This window comes from Helianthus annuus, chromosome 6 (genome assembly GCF_002127325.2).
Source record: "Helianthus annuus cultivar XRQ/B chromosome 6, HanXRQr2.0-SUNRISE, whole genome shotgun sequence".
In the NCBI taxonomy this organism is placed as follows: Eukaryota; Viridiplantae; Streptophyta; class Magnoliopsida; order Asterales; family Asteraceae; genus Helianthus; species Helianthus annuus.
This window is the reverse complement of record NC_035438.2, coordinates 3,494,746-3,513,677: the sequence shown is the minus strand read 5'-3', so window position 1 is coordinate 3,513,677 and position 18,932 is coordinate 3,494,746. Positions and strand designations below refer to the sequence as shown.

General features: G+C 35.9%; 1 protein-coding gene and 1 long non-coding RNA gene across 2 annotated transcripts; one reads left to right on the top strand and one right to left on the bottom strand.

Moving 5' to 3' along the window:
• The first annotated feature begins 8,237 nt into the window (after nucleotides 1-8,237).
• On the top strand, nucleotides 8,238-12,953 carry LOC110864391 (nucleoporin nup211). The gene is made up of 8 exons (XM_022113442.2): nucleotides 8,238-8,564; nucleotides 8,953-9,153; nucleotides 9,676-9,798; nucleotides 9,889-9,917; nucleotides 9,998-10,100; nucleotides 10,189-12,165; nucleotides 12,265-12,402; nucleotides 12,572-12,953. The coding sequence occupies exons 1-8, from the start codon at nucleotides 8,487-8,489 to the stop codon at nucleotides 12,794-12,796; spliced, it is 2,874 nt and encodes a 957-aa protein (XP_021969134.1). The 5' UTR covers nucleotides 8,238-8,486; the 3' UTR covers nucleotides 12,797-12,953.
• Nucleotides 12,954-16,174: 3,221 nt separating this feature from the next.
• Nucleotides 16,175-18,932, bottom strand: LOC110864394. The gene is made up of 5 exons (XR_002549818.2): nucleotides 17,078-18,932; nucleotides 16,839-16,992; nucleotides 16,695-16,761; nucleotides 16,507-16,629; nucleotides 16,175-16,410 (listed from the first exon to the last, which is right to left on the bottom strand). It is a non-coding gene; the product is annotated as an uncharacterized LOC110864394 (long non-coding RNA).

Below are 18,932 nucleotides of genomic sequence, written 5' to 3'. Positions count from 1 at the left end.
CACTAGTGTTAACATGTGTTATCCTGTTTAAACTTGAAACACCCAAACGGTAATACATCTCAACAACGCGTGGTCACAAGGACTGACGGCGGTGTTCCACGCGTGGTCACCCACACACAACGCTCCATCACGGGGCACCCCCATTCCCCTTGTATGTAGATGTAGATGTAGATATTTATTTATATTTATACTCATAATTAGGGGGTAGGGGTGGTTACCACTCACCACTTACTCATCACTCACGACATCCAATCAATTTCCGCCATGTCATCGAGCTTTATTTCATCAGTAGTGATGGTTTTTAGTGGAAATACCCATCACTCACCACACACTATCAAAATCATTAAAAAAACAAAACAAAACTGAATTCAAATCAATTCTTCACGCGTGATAAACTTGACGCGTTATAAATTTGACGAGTGAAACTATTTGATGACGGCGGTGTTCTCTTCTTCATCACAAGTGATGGGGGTGGTATAACGGACCACCCTGGGTCCCCTTATATGTTTACAAAATATACCTTTTAGTGTAACCTAATTACATTAGTATGTTTTATTTGTAACATACCCTCCGTCTATTTACATATAACATGATACACTATTATTATTATCCAAGTTTTTAATAAGTTCTATTTCAGAGAAAATCATGTAACTATTCATTTTTTATTAAATATTTCAGTAACTAATTATATTTACAGCTAAGAGTTACACAATATCTGATCGTATATCAACTGTGAATATATCGTGTAGCCACTTGTTGAGAAGAGCACTATTTTAGCTCACATGTCAAGCCTAACATATAGGGCCCAATATAAACCAACTTCATATATCGTGATTAAAAAATTATTCTACTGAAACAAAACCGATTTTTAACAAAATTTTATATACAAAAATTATGAGTATAAGAAGAAGAAGAAAATGAGTAATCAAACACGCTAATCAAACATTCAAACCTACAACCATGCATACTGTATGATAATAACTAGAATTAACCATCTCCGCGTTGCAGCGGGGGCTTAAAACTATGCCAAATATGCCACACCGCTGGTAGCGACCACCAATACTGAAGTTGTGGCGTGTTAATGCGAAGAAATAAGACTGAAACATATAACATATAAAAAATAACTATGTCGATTTAGAACCCACGCGTTGCGACAAACTTATTAAATGGAAAAACAGACGTAAAAACGTTGAACCACACATGCACGTTGCGCCGTGTTAACTAGCAAAATAATATAGAATAGAATAACTAAGTCGATGTAGGATTCGCCCGTTGCGGCGAACTTGCCAAAGGGGGAAAATAGACACGTTGCGACATACCTGTCAAATGTGAAAAAAATAGACCAAAAACGTTGAACCACACACGCACGTTGCGACTTATTAACTCGCAAATTTTAGAACGAAACGTAAAACGAAAAACTTGCGAAAGATAAAAAGTATAAGGGGACGAAAGTTGTAAATAAAAATTTTTTGAGTTAAATTAGAAAAGATGAAAAATTTTGGGTTAAAAGTAAACAAATTAAAAGGGTTAAAATACAAAGATGAAAACCTTTGGGTTGAAAGTGAAAAATTACAATTTTTTTTTATGAAAAACATCTTATGCTTTTAGTACAACAACAGCATGCAAGAATATGTTGCTAATTTATATTATGAAAAGGGTAAACTGCCATTTTGGTCCCTGTGGTTTGGGCAGTTTTACCATTTTAGTCCAAATCTCAAACTTTTTAAATCTGGGTCCCTGTGGTTTCACTTTTGTTGCCATTTTAGTCCAAAATCCAAAAACCCCCTATTTTGACTGTTGAAACCTGATTGTTTTGTCTTTTTATGCATGGCATCTTGGTCATTTTAATTTTATTATAACATATTAAAGCAAGAGGACAACAATCAACATCTGCAGACAAACCATCATCTTCTTCAAACAAACCCAAACCCTAACCTGGACAACAATCAACATCTTCAGACCCCTGTTTCATCTGCAGACCCCTGTTTCATCAAACAAAACCTATTTCAATCTACAGATCCCCGTTTCATCAAAACCCAAACCATAACCTGAACCCAATTTCAATCTGCAGACCCCCGTTTCATCAAAACCTGACCTACGAACACATCCTTATCGAACCTAATCAATTCCGTAATCGCAAATGCTGAACGAGTATTGAACCTGGACAACAAACAACATCTGCAGACCATCATCTTCTTTAAACAAACCCAAACCCTAACCTGGTCAACAATCAACATCTGCAGACCCCCGTTTCATCAAAACGTGGCTCATTCTCCATCTTCATCATCGGTATCATCCTCATCATCGGCATCATGCTCATCACCTCCTACCTTTCACAAACCCTAGAACGAGTTTAGAGAGAGAAACACAGGGTAAAAGCTTGGGTTTTAGGTTTTAGAGAGAAAAAAAGGGGCTGTTTTAGATGATGGTCTGCAGATGACCGCCACACCGCCACCGCCTACCTTTCACCGGCTGCAGATCCTCTGTGTTTCACCGTCTTCATCATCGGCATCATCCTCATCACCTCTGAATATAGATGTGTGTGTAGAATGGCACGAAGAGGAAATCCGACGGCCGGAACTAGAGGGGAAGAGAGGAGTGTGGATGGCGGTTAATCTGTGTAGAGAGAGAGAACAGAGAGAGAGAGAGAGAGAGAGAGTGAGACAATGATCTGTGTTTTAGTGTGAGAGAGAGAGAGAGAGAGAGAATGAGAGTTATATATATATATTATATAATATATAATTAATTTTGTTTTAATTTATTAGAAGAGTAAATCAAAATGACCAAAATGCCCCTGCACAAAAAGACAAAACAATCAGGTTTCAACAGTCAAAATATGGGATTTTTGGATTTCGGACTAAAATGGCAACAAAAGTGAAACCATATGAACCCAGATTTAAAAAGTTTGAGATTTGTATAAAGTTGCAAAACTGCCCAAACCACAGAGACCAAAATAGCAGTTTACTCTTATGAAAATAATAATAACAACTAATAATAAAGCTTGACTTGTATACTATGTAATGTAATCATATCATTAGAATTCAAACATCTTACTTATCACATCACATAGTAGAATATAAGAATAAGTTGAATAAAATACTCTTTGCAATTGAGGAAAATTCCCTTATTATTTAAGTCTAGACTGGAACATTAAGGGGTTGTTTGGCTATTTTTGAATTGGTAAGTGTTGAACTAGTAACAGATCTGATTCATTAAATGTTGAACTAGTAAGAGATCTGAACCATTAAGAGTTAGTATAATCCTTTACCGTTTAGAGGTAAATATCTGACCAATTCAGATTACCATTCAGAGGCAAATATCTAAACCGTTCAGACATATGCTTACAAAATTATATACTCCAAACCAGTAAGAGGCCTGAACCAACCATTAAAAGCTAAACAAATAACTCCTAAGAGCTGATCTAATCTTCAAGCACAAAATATCTTTAGCTATAAAATACCATTACTTAATACATAATATTTTAAAAAAAACCATATATTAAAAAAAGAAATTGAGTTATGTGTGTGTGCGGAGAAAGTGGACCCACCGGACCGTTAGGTTGTCCTTTTTCTTGGTCACCAGCTTCCCGTCCTCAACCATCGTTTGATTCCTTCTATATCATGCCAAATGACAAACACACCCTTCTCATTTTCAGTTTTCAAATACAATATTATTTTACTTAAATAATACACTTTATAATATCACATGTCATTAACATAGAAAGAAATGGGTATTGTATAACTTTTAAAATGATTTATCTAAACAATTATGGTCAATAAAGTTTGGCCTTTAAGAATTTCATGAATAAAGACAATGATATTATTATCAATCACACCTAAAGGACAACTTTGCTTAACAATAACAATGGCTCACCAAGTTGGAATATTTCAATTAATTATTAGTCCATTCATCTAGCTTACAAACTTAGATTATAAACTAAAAGAGATTTCCGGTTAATTATCCATGAATTGTAGTTCTAGGAGATCGATGAATATTGGTTAGAAACTAAAGGATCAAGAAACGTTGAACGTAAATGCCCAAATTGTCCCTTTCTAATGGGCATGAATGAGAGTTTGTGCAATTTTCATATGCTCCGGATGGTTATATAACGGACACGATGAAGTATCTTCAACAAATTTGTAGGCTTACCAACCTCCAAGCTTTTCCATATTGGTTTTGAGTAGTTACACTGGAACAAGCGATTGAACACTAGATTATGAAGTAGTAGAAGACGATCTATTAAAGCACATTAAGCACACACATTAATCTTTATCAGGACCCGAAAAGCCCCATATACTAGTTAAAATTCCTTGCTCAAATAAAAAAAATTGTATGATAGATGATAAAGAATAACACTTAATCGATCATGATAAAAATATAAAATCCTTATAACTTTATAAGTCATTTTATTAAAATAATAAGTTATTATATAATCCTGATAACAGTACATGTAACAACCCCCAAAGGAGGTGTCCCTCTATAACATAACAGTACTCTTATCAAAATGGTAAAACTTCAAACCTTAGGAGTGTCGCTAAAAAAATAATACATTTAACACGATACTTACATTCTGAAACTAAAAAAAGCGTAAAGAGTGTATTAAATAAACCGATCCCAATATTTTACTTAATTACTACTTTGTATAAATTTTTATTATCCACTTACCTAAACTATCTAAAGATCAAGATGATCCATCCATCTCTAACTAATAGAAGTGTGCTCATAAATAAATTAATAACACGTCAACAATTCATTATAACTTTTATTACATAAATAACCTCATCAGGTGCAATATCGTAATTGTGTGTGGGCAAGAAAATGTCGCATGAGATCGCATTTGTTTTATTTTATTGGTAGGCATTTATTGAATTGAGGGCCCTGCTAACAAACAAAAACATAAAACACAAACATACCTAATACATAAAAATACATATGCTTAATTAGGACAATAAAATGGGCAGGCTAGTTTAATCATAAGGGCATACGGTGTGGCTTTCGGTAAACCACCTTTATCGATTCGGTAAAGTGTGGCAAACCATTGCCAACCTTTTGCCACATTAAGTGTTTGACGAAATTGTTGTGAAATCGGTGAGCCAACACCGATGCGGCAAAGGGAGGAAGGAGAGAGAGAGGGGGTGTGGGGTGGGGTCCATTCCAATCTCAACCAATCACATTTTTTTTCCTTTTTTTTTATTTAAAAAGTTTACCACTTCACCAAATGCTTAAACCATTGCCAACACTTTTCAGTAAAGTTTAAACATTTTTGACTGATTGACATGGCGCACTCTGATTGGTCGGTTTTTTGGTTTACCACTCCAAAGTGTTTAACCACTCCTTACACCCTAACTACCCTTTTAATTTAAAAGACAACACAAGTATTACATTACAAACCATTACAAAAAGAGAGTAAAAATGAACATGTGCCTTCTTATCAATGTTCCCTCAATTACAAAAGATTGCAACATTTTCCATTTTAGGATTCGAGTACAAACTAGACCATTCAACTATATGCAAATTTTATTCTAAAATTATCTATTTGTATGTACTTAAACAAGAAAAGAAACAAAAAAAAAACCTTGTAAGTAGGATTTGAATCCTTATCTTATAATCGAAGAAAGATGGGGCTAATCATTAACCACTTCATCATGTAACGATTTTGTTATATTTTTACTAACTTTTTACAGGAGTTATAGTTTGAAAACTATATGATCAAACGATTTTTGATAGGATATATAACATACAGCAAAGGTTGACCTGACCCTCTTTAGGTGAGTATGCTCTTGTTTGTTTTTATCGCGTTTGTTCTTATATTTTACTTAACTAAAAATATTGTTATATTGTATATCAAATCAAAGGTTAAATGTATTTTAGTTTGTTTTTATCGCGTTTGTTCTTATATTTTACTTAACTAAAAATATTGTTATATTATATATCAAATCAAAGGTTAAATTTATTTTAAATGAGCAAGTGAAAATGAGGTTATAGTTTTCTTGTACCTACATTATTGTACATATGGTATAAGCGCTTGCAAATTAGGTCGAATGGGATAACATGGTAAGGTCGGCATGTCGGGGTATGTGTAAAATGAGTTATGGTTAAAATAAACCTTTTTTTAATTTCAATCTAGTTAAAATGGGTTTGGATCAAATGAGCTTCTTCTGAAATGAGTCGTTTTGGAAAAATACATCACTATAGTAAGCTCGTTTTTAGTGGGTGGTGGCGATATATTGAAGCGGCGACGATGGAGGCTACATGCCTTAAAAGCTTATGTTTGTTTTCATACTATTATTTGTTAAGAAAAACTAGTTTATGTATCTTTAGTATCTATTATAATTGATCTAGTGATCTAATTATATATTTAAACTAATATATAGAACAAAAAAGTTAATTAAATTGGAGTATTTTGGAGAAATATTTATCTACTTCCTTTTAGAAAAATGCCACTTGATTACCTTGACTTTGTGTTTTTCCTTTTAATTGTTTATTCTTTCAATTAGATGGCACTTTAATGTTCTGCGTAATATTCAATGAGAATTAATAGAATAGAATATAGCTATTCTTCTATTCTATCGAACAAGTTTAATATTTCTTTTATCATCCAAACCGAACTTCAGCCAATATTGACTCTTGATATATAAAAACTGGAGTTAAATGCTGGTATGGGTCATTTTTAGTATAGTTTAAAGGTTTTATTTTTTATCTGTGGGTTTAAAAATGTTTTACCGTTGCTATTTTACTTCACTTGGTTAAGTTCATCCATTATTTCTATTAAAGAGAAGGGCAATTCGGTCTTCTGTTAACTAGAAGGGCAATTCGACCATATATAATGACCGAATTGCCTTTCTCGTTAACAGAAATAATTGATGAAGTTAACCTATTGGACTAAACGTCTAAACTGGCAACGGTGAAACATTTTTAGACCACAAACGAAAAATAAAACCTTTGAACTAAACTGCCAAAATGGCCCAAAAAACACAAGACTGAAATGACATTTAACTCTAAAAAGTGCATAATTAATAAATAAAACCTTTGAACTAAACTGTCAAAATGGCCCAAAAACACAAGAACTGAAATGACATTTAACTCTAAAAAGTGCATAATTAATAGTTACAAGTGTACTTTCTAACCTTAAAAAAATCATTGAGATACTAAAATCTAAAAGAATAGTATACTTAAGACTTAACATAAGATACTTAGACTCTCTCCAATGCAATGACCTGCATTTACTACATGCATCGTAGTCATCACTAGCACATCAGCTTTTTACCCATCTTTTCCACATACACACTCTCTCCTCTATTTAACTTCAACTCATCTTTTCCACATGCATCCCCTCTCTCCTCTATTTGGACCCACTTTCTCTCTCTGCACTTAAGTGCACTTCACTACATGCAAGACCCATTAAGTGCACCCTACCCTAATGCTTCCCTTACAAATGCACATGCCACATATGTAAATGCAACCCCCTAACAAGAAGCGTTGGGGGCAGTCTTATATGGCTTTGGTAAAAAAAACCTATATTATAGTAAAAGCTTGAGAGTGCATTGATTTTCTTAATTTATTACAAAATTATAAACTAAAGCTTTAACTTAAAATTTTACTCATAACTATAGGTTAAAGTTATTTTACAAAGACATAGTGACTTGCAAAATATAACACAATGTCAAGTAAAATATAACTCAATGACGAAAAATATAACACGATGTCGAAGAAAAAAGACACAACGAGTCACAAAAAAGACACAATGACGCAAATATAGAAAAAACGCAATGATGTAAAAAAAAATAAATCGAAAACCTACAAGGTAAACATCTAAAAACAAAAACTTAAAATCTCACATTATAGAGTTCGATAAGACGGTTCAATGCCACTTAAATGAGATCAATCATAGTCCATTTAATACCCTTACTATGACTTCTTATTTTTAGAAGACAAGTTGTTTTTCAATTTATACGAACTAACCGGCAAAACATTCAATTCACGATTTCACGGTTCAACCGAACAGTCCAGTCTTATTCGGTTTTAATAAAACATTACACATAATCAATTAAAAAAAAACAATGACATGACATAAAAATCTAATAGAAGCTTCCCCTTTACACTTCCCACTTTATTTTTCTTTTCAAATTTTGTCTTCAAATCCCTTTATTAATTTATTGTGGTGAAGCAACACAAACATTTTTTTTTAACGGCAACTTTCATTTAATAAGCCTCTTCTTTCCAACAAACTGTAGATGAACAAATGCTTCATTTTATTTATATTTATATATTTATATTTATATTTATATTTATATTTATTCATCCAGAGAGAGAGAAAGTGAAGACCTTTTTTAGATCTGCTGTGTGTTTGCTTGTGAGCTTTCAAACCTCATTCTTAAATACTTTCACAGGCTCTTCATTAACAAATCTTTCATCTTTCAATTAGCCCACTAAACCCCTGAAAATTTCACTTCACAAATGTGAATTTCGAGTGAAAAAGATTCAAAATGTTCAAGTCTGCAAGATGGAGGAGTGATAAAAGCAAGATCAAAGCTGTGTTCAAGCTGCAGTTTCATGCAACCCAGGTGATTTTTATCAATTTATCCTCATTAAAGTAAAGTTTATCTGAAAATGCATATGGGAAACATTGATTGCATAATTGCACACAATGTGTTCGATGAAATGTCTCAGAGACGTACTTTTCATGTTTCATCATCTTTTTTTACATTATTTTTACATGTTTTAGGGGGAATTAAGTGTGAGTGAATTGGGTTAGTAGTGTTTTGAGTTTTCTTTCACATTTTATTTGAAAATTTTGGAGATCTGGTAAAACTTAAAACTAAGTTTATGATCCAGTTTCTGCAAGATGATGGAACTCAACCCTGCTTTAAATATTGGTACTTTCTCTTAAAAGGGGTCAGAATCTTTAGATTTCTGATTGTATAAACTATAAAATCATCATGGTTATTACAGTTAGCAGCAGTTGGAGGAGATTCTTTGACAATAGCTGTGATTCCTAATGATGTTGGAAAGCCAACAGCAAGATTAGAGAAAACAAAAGTTAAAGATGGAAGTTGCCACTGGGAAAAACCGCATTTCGAAACTGTGAAGTTCACTCAGGATCAAAAAACCGGAAAGATCAACGAGAAACTATATCGTTTTGTTGTCGCAACGGTATACTATACATTGTTGCGTATTCGTTTACATTGTATCATGATTTTAAAAAACGTTTGAGGCGTGCGCCTCGAGGCGAAACGGCCAAAAAACGAGTCTGAGGCGCGCCTCATGGTGTTTTTAATGTATATGCGCCTCAGAGGGGCTGAGGCGCTAAGAAAGCTGCGCCTCTGGTGCGCCTCAGGGGTTTTTGATAGTTGTTTTTGATGTTTTTGACTTTTTGTGTTAGTTTCAAGCATTTCATGTCTTTTTTAAGTGTGTTTTTGATGATTTTGATGAATCTGATGATGAAATTAGTTAGTATTATTATTTTTATAATATATATAATTTTTATATTTATTTATTAATACCACCTCGGCCTTACGCCTCGTTTCGCCTCGAGGCTTACGCCTCGTGAGGCGAAAGGAAAACGCCTCGAAACTCGTTTCCGTTCTTTTAAACCTTGCATTGTATCTATGGTTCCAAATCAAGCATCTTGGTTGAACATAGTTTTGATATTAATCGTGTGTTAACGTTCTGCAGGGTTCTTCGGTTTTTGGAATTGTTGGAGAAGTTTCGCTTGATTTTTCGAAGTATAGCGAGGCTACAAAGCTTTCTTCTCTTTCTCTGCCTCTCAAATATGCAAGATCCACGAGTGTATTGCATGTTAGTCCCTTCTCCTTATCGATTTCTTTGAATTTATGAGCGGATTCTTTCGTTCATGTTTAATGATTGTATATGTTTTTTTTCAACTAGATATCAATTCAAAGGGTGCAAGATCAAAGGTAAACACGGATTTCATGACATCTTACTTAACTTTTTCGAGGCGTTGAACATTTGAACGTATAGCCGTAATTTTTTACAGGGAGGTCAACGAAAGTGACATTGTGAATGAAGATAATAACAGTTTGACGGTACATTCTAGTAACGGTGATATAGAAGGAAGCCTGCAAAATGATTCTGTTGAAGTAAGCTCCGTTTCACCTTGCTAAAGTAAAATACAACCTGTTTATATGTTTAGAAAAGCGTCTTATATGTGATTTTATCGTTAATCAGGATCACGCGGTCTTGACCGATAACAATGTTAGAGATCACGCTGCATCCAGTGTATCCGATATCACACTTTCAGGTTCAGATAGCAGCTCTGGACTCGACACTCCACGACAACCCGAACCTACGGACACAAAACCGGCTCATGAAGCCTCTAAACCACCGATCTACGAGGGACATCATAAATCATCACAATGGGATTGGTTAGATGGTTCGGTTCACGAGTTAAGTACAGATGATTCCTCTATGTTAAGTCCAAGGGAGACCCTTTCAAGAGAGATATCTGATGAGGGTTCTGGTTCTCCAGATGATGTCATCAAAAAGCTTAAGGGCGAACTCGTGATTTTGGCTCGGCAAGCTGAGGTCTCGGAAATGGAGATACAAACGCTTCGGAAACAAATCGTGAAAGAGAGCAAACGGAGTCAGGATCTTTCGAAAGAAGTTGTTGCGCTTAAGGAAGAGAGAAATGAATTGAAGGAAGAGTGTGAAAAGATGAAAGTCAAAGTCAAAGTCAAGAGTAGTTTGTCGACGGAGGGAGGGGATCCGTGGGCTCTTGCCGATGAGCTGAGACAAGAACTGAATTACGAAAAGGATTTGAATTCGAATCTCCGGTTACAACTTCAGAAAACACAAGAATCAAACGCAGAGTTGATTCTTGCGGTTCGGGACTTAGATGAGATGCTCGAGTCAAAGTCAAAATGTGCTACTGCGCCGAAGTTGCAAGAAGTCAACGCCAAATCCGACACGGACGACGAAGATCAAAAGGCGTTAGAAGATATCGTTAGAGAACATAGTGGCATGAAAGATGCGTATATACAAGAGCAAAAGATTATCGATCTTTATAACGAAATAGAATTATACAAACGAGATAAAGACGAGCTAGAGATGCAAATGGAGCAGATCGCTCTCGATTACGAGATTTTAAAGCAGGAAAATCATGATTTGTCTTACAAACTGGAACAAAGTCAAATTCAGGAACAGTTAAAGATGCAATACGAATGTTCAACGTCTTATGCCGATGTAAACGAACTCGAATCGCAGATTGAAAACTTACACAACGAGCTCAAGTTAAAATCCAAAGAATTATCAGAATCGACTCTTGCGGTTAAAGAATTGGAAACGCAAATCAAGAATTTGGAAGAACAATTTGGTACACAAGCAGACGGGTTTGAGGCGGATATGGAAGATTTAATACGTGCGAAAGTCGAGCAAGAACAAAGAGCGATTCATGCAGAGGAGAATATAAGAAAAGTCAAACTTCAAAACGCTCATACCGCTGGAAAACTTCAAGAGGAATTCAGAAAATTATCGATAGAAATGGCATCGGCTTTTCGAGAAAATGAAAATGCAGCGATGAAAGCCATTGATGAAGCCAGTCGACTCAGGGTAGAGAAAAAACATCTTGAAGAGACGATCAAGAAAGTCAAAAAAGAGTTTGACCATCTCGGGAGCCAATACGAAGACAAATTGGCTGATCTAACAAGCGAAATAACTCTAAAGTCGAAACAATTAGGAGAAATGGAGAAACAGATTGAGAACTTATCTCATGAGCTTACACATCAAAAAACTAGTTATAACGCCATGATTGAGGATCTCGATGGTGAAATAAACGACCGTGAAACCGAGATCCGTTTGGTAAAGGTGGATCTCGAGAGTTTAGAAAACGAGCTTAGGGATTTGAAAAACGCTAAAAATGATAAGGATAATGAAGTCGAAAGGCTGCAATCGGAGATAGAACGGCTGAAATCCAGATGTAACGACATGAAACAGTTCTGTAAAGAGAATGAATCGGAGAAAGAAAATTTGAAAAAACAGGTGTCTCAACTAAAAGGTGATCTCAAGAAGAAAGATGAAGCTATTAGTAGTATTGAGAAAAGGCTTAAGGAGGGAAGCAAACCGCCTCCGAGAAATAATAAAACCGTCCCGGTTTCTCGCAGCCCGAAAGAGGTCAACAATATGAAAGAAAAAGTCAAACAACTCGAGGTGTGTTTTCTAACTTACGTCCAATACTTATGTTGGATTTCGACGGTAATAACGGTATTGTGTATACTTGTGCTAATTTTGAAATTTTATTATAATCAGGGCCAAATAAACCTCAAGGAAATAGCGTTAGAACGCGCCGAAGCTTCATTTCTGGAGAAAGAGAAAGATCTTAAACATAGAATTGAAGACTTGGAAAGACGATTAGAGGTTCTTGATCAAAACATCAAGAATCCACAGGTAACTTCATAACACAGTTTGTTGCTCGTCTACCTGCTATCCTTATGTAATTTGCCCTGATGATTGGAATGAAATATAGAGTTAAGTTAAAAAAAAATTAATAAAAAAATTCGGATGTTCTGCAACTATCTTTTATATAACATGAATGATTAATCTTCTTCGATCACAGGCATCTACAGCTCAAAATCGTAATGATGCCGAGATTAAGAAGGCGGGAGATCAAGAAATCTTTGAATTACTAAATAAAAACAAGTGTATGGAAGTAGAATTGAAGGAAATGCAAGAAAGATATTCAGAAATAAGTCTAAAGTTTGCAGAGGTGGAGGGTGAAAGGCAACAACTTGTAATGACTCTTAGAAACCTCAAGAACTCTAAGTTGATGGTACAAACATAATGGGAAATATGTAAATTGGGTTTTCTTTTTTTCTGTTTTTCTTTTTCTTATGTATTTTATTTTATTTTTTTGTTGGGTTTCTTGAGGATGTTACATGTACCTTGTAGATTAGCATGCTAATCCTCTTAATAATTATAATCTATGATTTTTTTTCCTATTTCCATTAGATGTTATAATAGGTGGTGAGATGTGTTGTACATTATGATTGAAAAGTGATATTTTCTTGATTGAGTACAAGATGATAAGGCATGGAACTAAAAAGCCTGGGAAAGTCAGCAACAATACCTTACCTGTTTGATAAGGTTTCAGTTGGAAACTTTTAATTGTCTCTCCGTCTTTAAGGACAGGGGGTGTGGCTTAGCGCCACCTCAGCCACCATAGCGCCTTGGGGCGCCATCGACCACTCCGCCGCGAGTAAAGGGGGGCACCATTGTCCTTCCGTCAGCACGTTAACGAGCAAATTTGACATTTTTGAAGTTGATGGTCTTTAAAAAGGGGGGGGGGGCTATAGTGTAAAGGGGGCTTTAAACCACACCTTGCAAGTTAAAAGAAGGGCTTTAAAGCCCCCTGTGTGACGTGGCGGTGAGATGACGCTGAGGTGGCGTGATAAAGCCCCTAGGGGCTTTATACCACACCCTCCAGCCTAAAGGGTAACTAGGTTGCCTTTAGAAGATCCGTAGTGGGTTGGCGCACCGCTACACATTCACTCCACATGTCTCCATTTGAGTGGATCAAACCCTCTATTGTTTTTCATGCTTAACACTCGTTATTCTACTCACGCTCTTGCCCTTGGCACCCCTGTGGTGTGGTGTTTGGCTCCCATTTGGGGTGATGTGGCTGGTGGCGCTAACCCACTACACATAAAATGCCTTTTTTTTCCTACCTTGGTTTTCCGTGTGAGTTTATATCAACAGTTATCCGTCACAAATATAGTATACGTATTCTTAAACTACTTTGAACAAGGGAAATCCATAGCTTAAACCAACTACGTGTTGAATAACAGGATGCAATCATTTGTCAATGATAGTTAATAACTTAACATTTCTATGGATCAAATAATTCTTTCTAAGATAGTAGGTTAGGTGGGGAGTTCGGTTCAGTTTCAGGCTAAAACCAAACCTATAATAAGTGTTTTGGTTTTTAGATTTTCATAACCGGCTATTTCGGTTATAGACGGTTCAGATAATTTGTGTGGTTCTAGCGCAAGGTAGCATGTCAGACGTTGAATGCTAGATGGGGCGATTATTCTAGAAAACTCTTAAGGACTCATGCCATGCGATACGAAAGCTATTTCCAAAATTATACTATGCCGAAACACGGAACACATCCTCCAGTTCTCCCAATGATTGGAATGCCTCCAATAGATGACTTGGATTTAGATCAGAAGGTAAGTTTGTGTTAGTAAATTAACATTGTATCATAAGTGATTTTTTTCTAATAATAAACGAACAAATATTTGGTACAGAAATTATGTGAGCTGGTTGTTCGACACTATTTGGCATCTTTATCTTCGACTACTGCTAAGAGTATTGATACAACAGTAAAAATTAATGTTGCTGGACATAGCTTTACCGCTTCGGGCACTCATGTTCTTGAAGTGAGTTATACTTTATCTTTTGAGTTTTTTTTTTTGTTTATTTAAAGAAAAAATCTTTTGTCATATGTTTTTTTCTCAATGGTGTCATGTTCAGGAAGGTTATTTAAACGTTTACAAGTATGGATCTCCGGGATCTCCAATTCCAAACACGTATGCGGTTGGAAATCAGGTATTATTTACTACAAGTTATTCAATTTTATTTGTACCGTTCCTTAGGCCATGGGGTATGAGGCTTGGGTTGGGGCGTGGGTTGGGGGAAAACGCCCAAGCCACCATCCCGGGTGGGCTTGGGTTGGGGCGTGGCCCTTGGGGCTTGGCTTTCAAGCCGGGCATGGGGCGGTATGGCCATGCTAGCTGGCTGCCTCCCATTCGCTCACCCGCCACGTTATAGCGGATTTAAAATTTGAATTTAAAATTCAAACGGTTTGGGGACACCAAACCGCCACCCGGTCACCCAACCACCCCCTATATATTGTAACACCAACCCACTGGTCCCCCCCATCGCACGAACCCAACCCCACCGGCTAACCCACTGTTCCCCCCGCTATGGCATCCTAGACCCATGAAGAAGAAATGTCACTCGTCACTAGCGTCGTCGACGCTATGAAGGGACGGCCACCGGGCCAAACAAAATATTGGGTGGAAGCATTCGCGGCCTACCGACATAACGTCGGTAACGACCGCGACAACCTCAACGTGTGCCAACATAAATGGCGCGAGCTACGGCCCAAGCTCGACCATTTCAAGGCTTACTACGAAGCGGTTTCGAGCGGCGAGTTGAGCCACGAGAACCGGGTGGCGGTGGCGAACATAGAGTTTCGAGGCAAGGAGCGAAAGGCGTTCGACAATATCGACCTTTTTGAAATTTATTTAACGCTCTAGGTTTATTTTGTAATTTTTATAAATTATGTAATTTTTAGGATTATGTAATTTTAAAATTTAATGGAGTTGTAGGTTTTTTATAAATGTTGTGTGATTTTTTATAAATTTTTTGTAATTTTTTTTTTAATATTCTGCCACCGGTGCACCCGACCCAAGCCCAACCCACGCCCCGCCATACCCCGCGGACACGTAACCAGGCGGTGGGGGAGATCCAATTCCACGTGTCAACCAATGCCCAATCGAAGCCCCACCATCCCCCACGGTCTTATACTTGCTCAAATTCATATTCAAATTCACATCCAAAATCAATAAGATACATGAATTGAATACCTATATTAAATGAAGATGCTGATACAAAAGAGGTGCGTACAAATTCATTTCATGATGCATCAATACGTACAAAAAATATAATCTTATGATTATACAAAATTATCTAAGAATATTTAGAGCAAACCATTAATGATTAAAGAAGTTATGTCCACAACAAAACACCGTTATCATGTCGCGAGTCACTACTTCTGTCCATGAAGCAGACAGGCATCAGAGCCGTCCCCAAAAACTCTCGACAAAATTTAGGCCCCGGGTGACGAAAAGAATTGGACCCAAAATTATGGTAAGAAGAAAAGTATCATTTGCCCAGACGGGTGAAATGGAAAATTGCTGATGAAAATGAAACTAACTTGAAGGTGAAATTTTTTAATCATAAGTCAGATGTTTCAAATATATTTTTTTAAAAATATATACGATTTGATTAAATAAGATTTCAAAAAAGATATATATAGCTGTAAATATATATATGGTATATGTATAAAAGTAAAGCCTTTAAAACACCTAGGTTGGTAAGGGGGAGGTCTTGGGTTCAAGTCCCACAGACGACAAGGGATTAAAGAAATTAGCCGTTCAAAAAATGTATAAAAGTAAGATTTCAACAGTGATAGCACTACCCAGAATGGTCGTTTAGAGAGCCTAGGCGAAGACTTTGATGACAGCGATAACACTACCGTACAAAGAATGAATGATGGTTTAATTTGATGAAAAATATACTCACTTTTATATCGAACTCTTCTACTTCACAAACATTGTCCCTGGTACGGGGATAGCTTATGAAACCAGCCTCGTAAAGATCTTGTGCAACCTAAAAAACAAATTAAGCAGCAAAACAATACGAGAAGGGATTTATTTTAACAAAAAAAAAGTGAAGTACTGGTTATGCTTTCTTATTTAAACTAACCTGCATAGTCCGTTCAACATTCATTCATCTCTAAATGAAGCGATGCTAATCGTAGAAGATCAAAAGTGGTTAAAGGTTTTGGATTCAATATACTATTATCCGTAACGTCAACGTAGGTTTGACCTAAATTTTAATAAAATTGTTAAACAAGCCACATATTCCAAGGTCATTAATGGTTAAACACTTACGCGTGCACGAGAGTTTTGGATACAAGAATTATAAATTGATGTCGCCTCTTGAGAATCAGACACATCCCTATAAATTAAAAACAAAATGAGTTAAAACACTAACTCGTTAATATATATAAAGTTGGCAAGTAGTACAAACTTTACATGCTAAACTTTGTGGTGCCATCAACAATTTTATGTGTGCACTTAATCTTCCAAACTTGATTCTTTCTCTTCACATTGCTCCACAATGAATCCGAGTGTTGGAAGCTTGAAAACACATTATATCATAAGTCACAATGAATCCGAGCCTGTTACACTATTTGATATAGATATTGATAAGTCGCGAGGACCAGAAATTCGTAATAAACAATTTATGTGATGAAGTAAAAACGTGCAAGTACCTCATTCTGTGGCTAGACTGCGATATTGAAGGGGAATATATTGCTAACGAAGTTGCAGAAGTCTGTAGAGAAGTGAATCCTTATCTCAAAATTCGTAGAACTCGTTTCTCATCCATATATGATAGGTATGTGGATTGATACACTTTTTTTTTCCGCTCTAGAATATATTGGTTTTACAAATTGTTGTTTTTATTGATAGGCGCATTTATAATGCTGCTAGAGATGCTGGATGGATTAATGTTTTATGATGTTGCTGCTGAGTTCAGGAGAATAAGTACCACCAACCAAAAGTTCGGTTTTCGGTTTTTGAAAATCGTTCGGATGGGGACCACTAGTACATCTTTTGTCTGCCCATGTCAGGATGTGCCCCCTTAAAGGAAGTATACGCAATTGAGACCATACCTTGTGTACTATGAATTGTACCTTGCCAGCTATATATTACTCCTCTTCTTGTTTGTTCTTTTCTGTTTTTTAAAAGGATGGTGTACGAATTTCTTCAACAAAGATATGTTTGCTGCTCTTTAATATTTATGATAATTAAAGATACAAAGAGATGCGATGAAACGACTGTTTTTTGAATCTATATTTTCATATGAAAGAGCAGTTCTCAATCATGAACGATCATATATATATATATGGGTGAGGGTCGGCTACAAAGTCCATTTTTCCTACAAAGTGTACAAAGTCATAAAACACCACAATTTCATCCATAAAACACACTCACAACCAACAAATAGCATAGTGAAGATCACTAAAACACAATATCCAAACCTTAATAGTCCTTAAAAACTTCAAACACACCATCGTACAACTATGAATACAAAACACAACATGATAATTAAAATAAACCACACTAATATTAGTCATTTGATAATTAGAGCCTTGTCATCCAAAACACATCACAAACCCACAAATTTGGTGTTTTAGTAATCTCTACTATGTTATTTGTAGGTTTTGAGTGTGTTTTATGGTTGACATTATGGTGATTTATGACTTTTTACACTTTGTAGGAAAAATAGACTTTGTAGCCAACTCCCACCCATATATATATATATATTAAAGGAAAAACTAGATCTGGAGTTTCAGATCGAGAATCATGAGTAAACTAAAAAAAGAAACAAATCTGAAAGGTGAAGTGGAGAAGAAACGAGTTGTGATTCTTGAATCTAGATTTTGATACGGTGGGCGCCGCTGAAGAAACACGGAGTCGAACCGCTTTCTCTGAGAGGATGGAGAATCACAACTTGCTTCTTCTCTTCGAATCCAGATCTGCAAAAAAAAAAAAAAAAAAAAAGAAAGAAAAAAAAAGGAAAGTGGGAATGTAGAGACAGCCAGTAGGGAAAGGATTCCATTTTTCTAGCTACAAAAAGTGTGTTGCTCTATATCTCTTGCCCTAATAATGAGATGAAGACCTCCTTATATAGGAGACATGGGCAACCCTAACCTCAATGGGTCAGGCCCAGTTAGGGGTTGTCTCTACAAGCCCACAACCTAGTGTAGTGTAAACTATATCGCGTTGGACTTCGCGGGTTAGTACGTAATAATAAATAACAAAACAATAAAAGGCAATAAGTAATGAAAATATCCGATCATTTGGGTCGGGTCCAATACCATACCCCATCACGATTTTAGCAACGGTTCGGTTCGGTTTTTCTGTTTTTGAAACAAATTACGTAAGATTCAAAAATAAAAAGGCATATTCAAAGTTTAAGAATCTTTCTTGAGTTAATTACACAGCTTGTCGTTTATTAATACACAAAATTTCACTCTATCCTTTGTCTTTAAAATGTTCACTGCATGTTCTTTATATACCAATTTTGCACACTCTTTATCCTTTTCTCTAACGACCATCCAA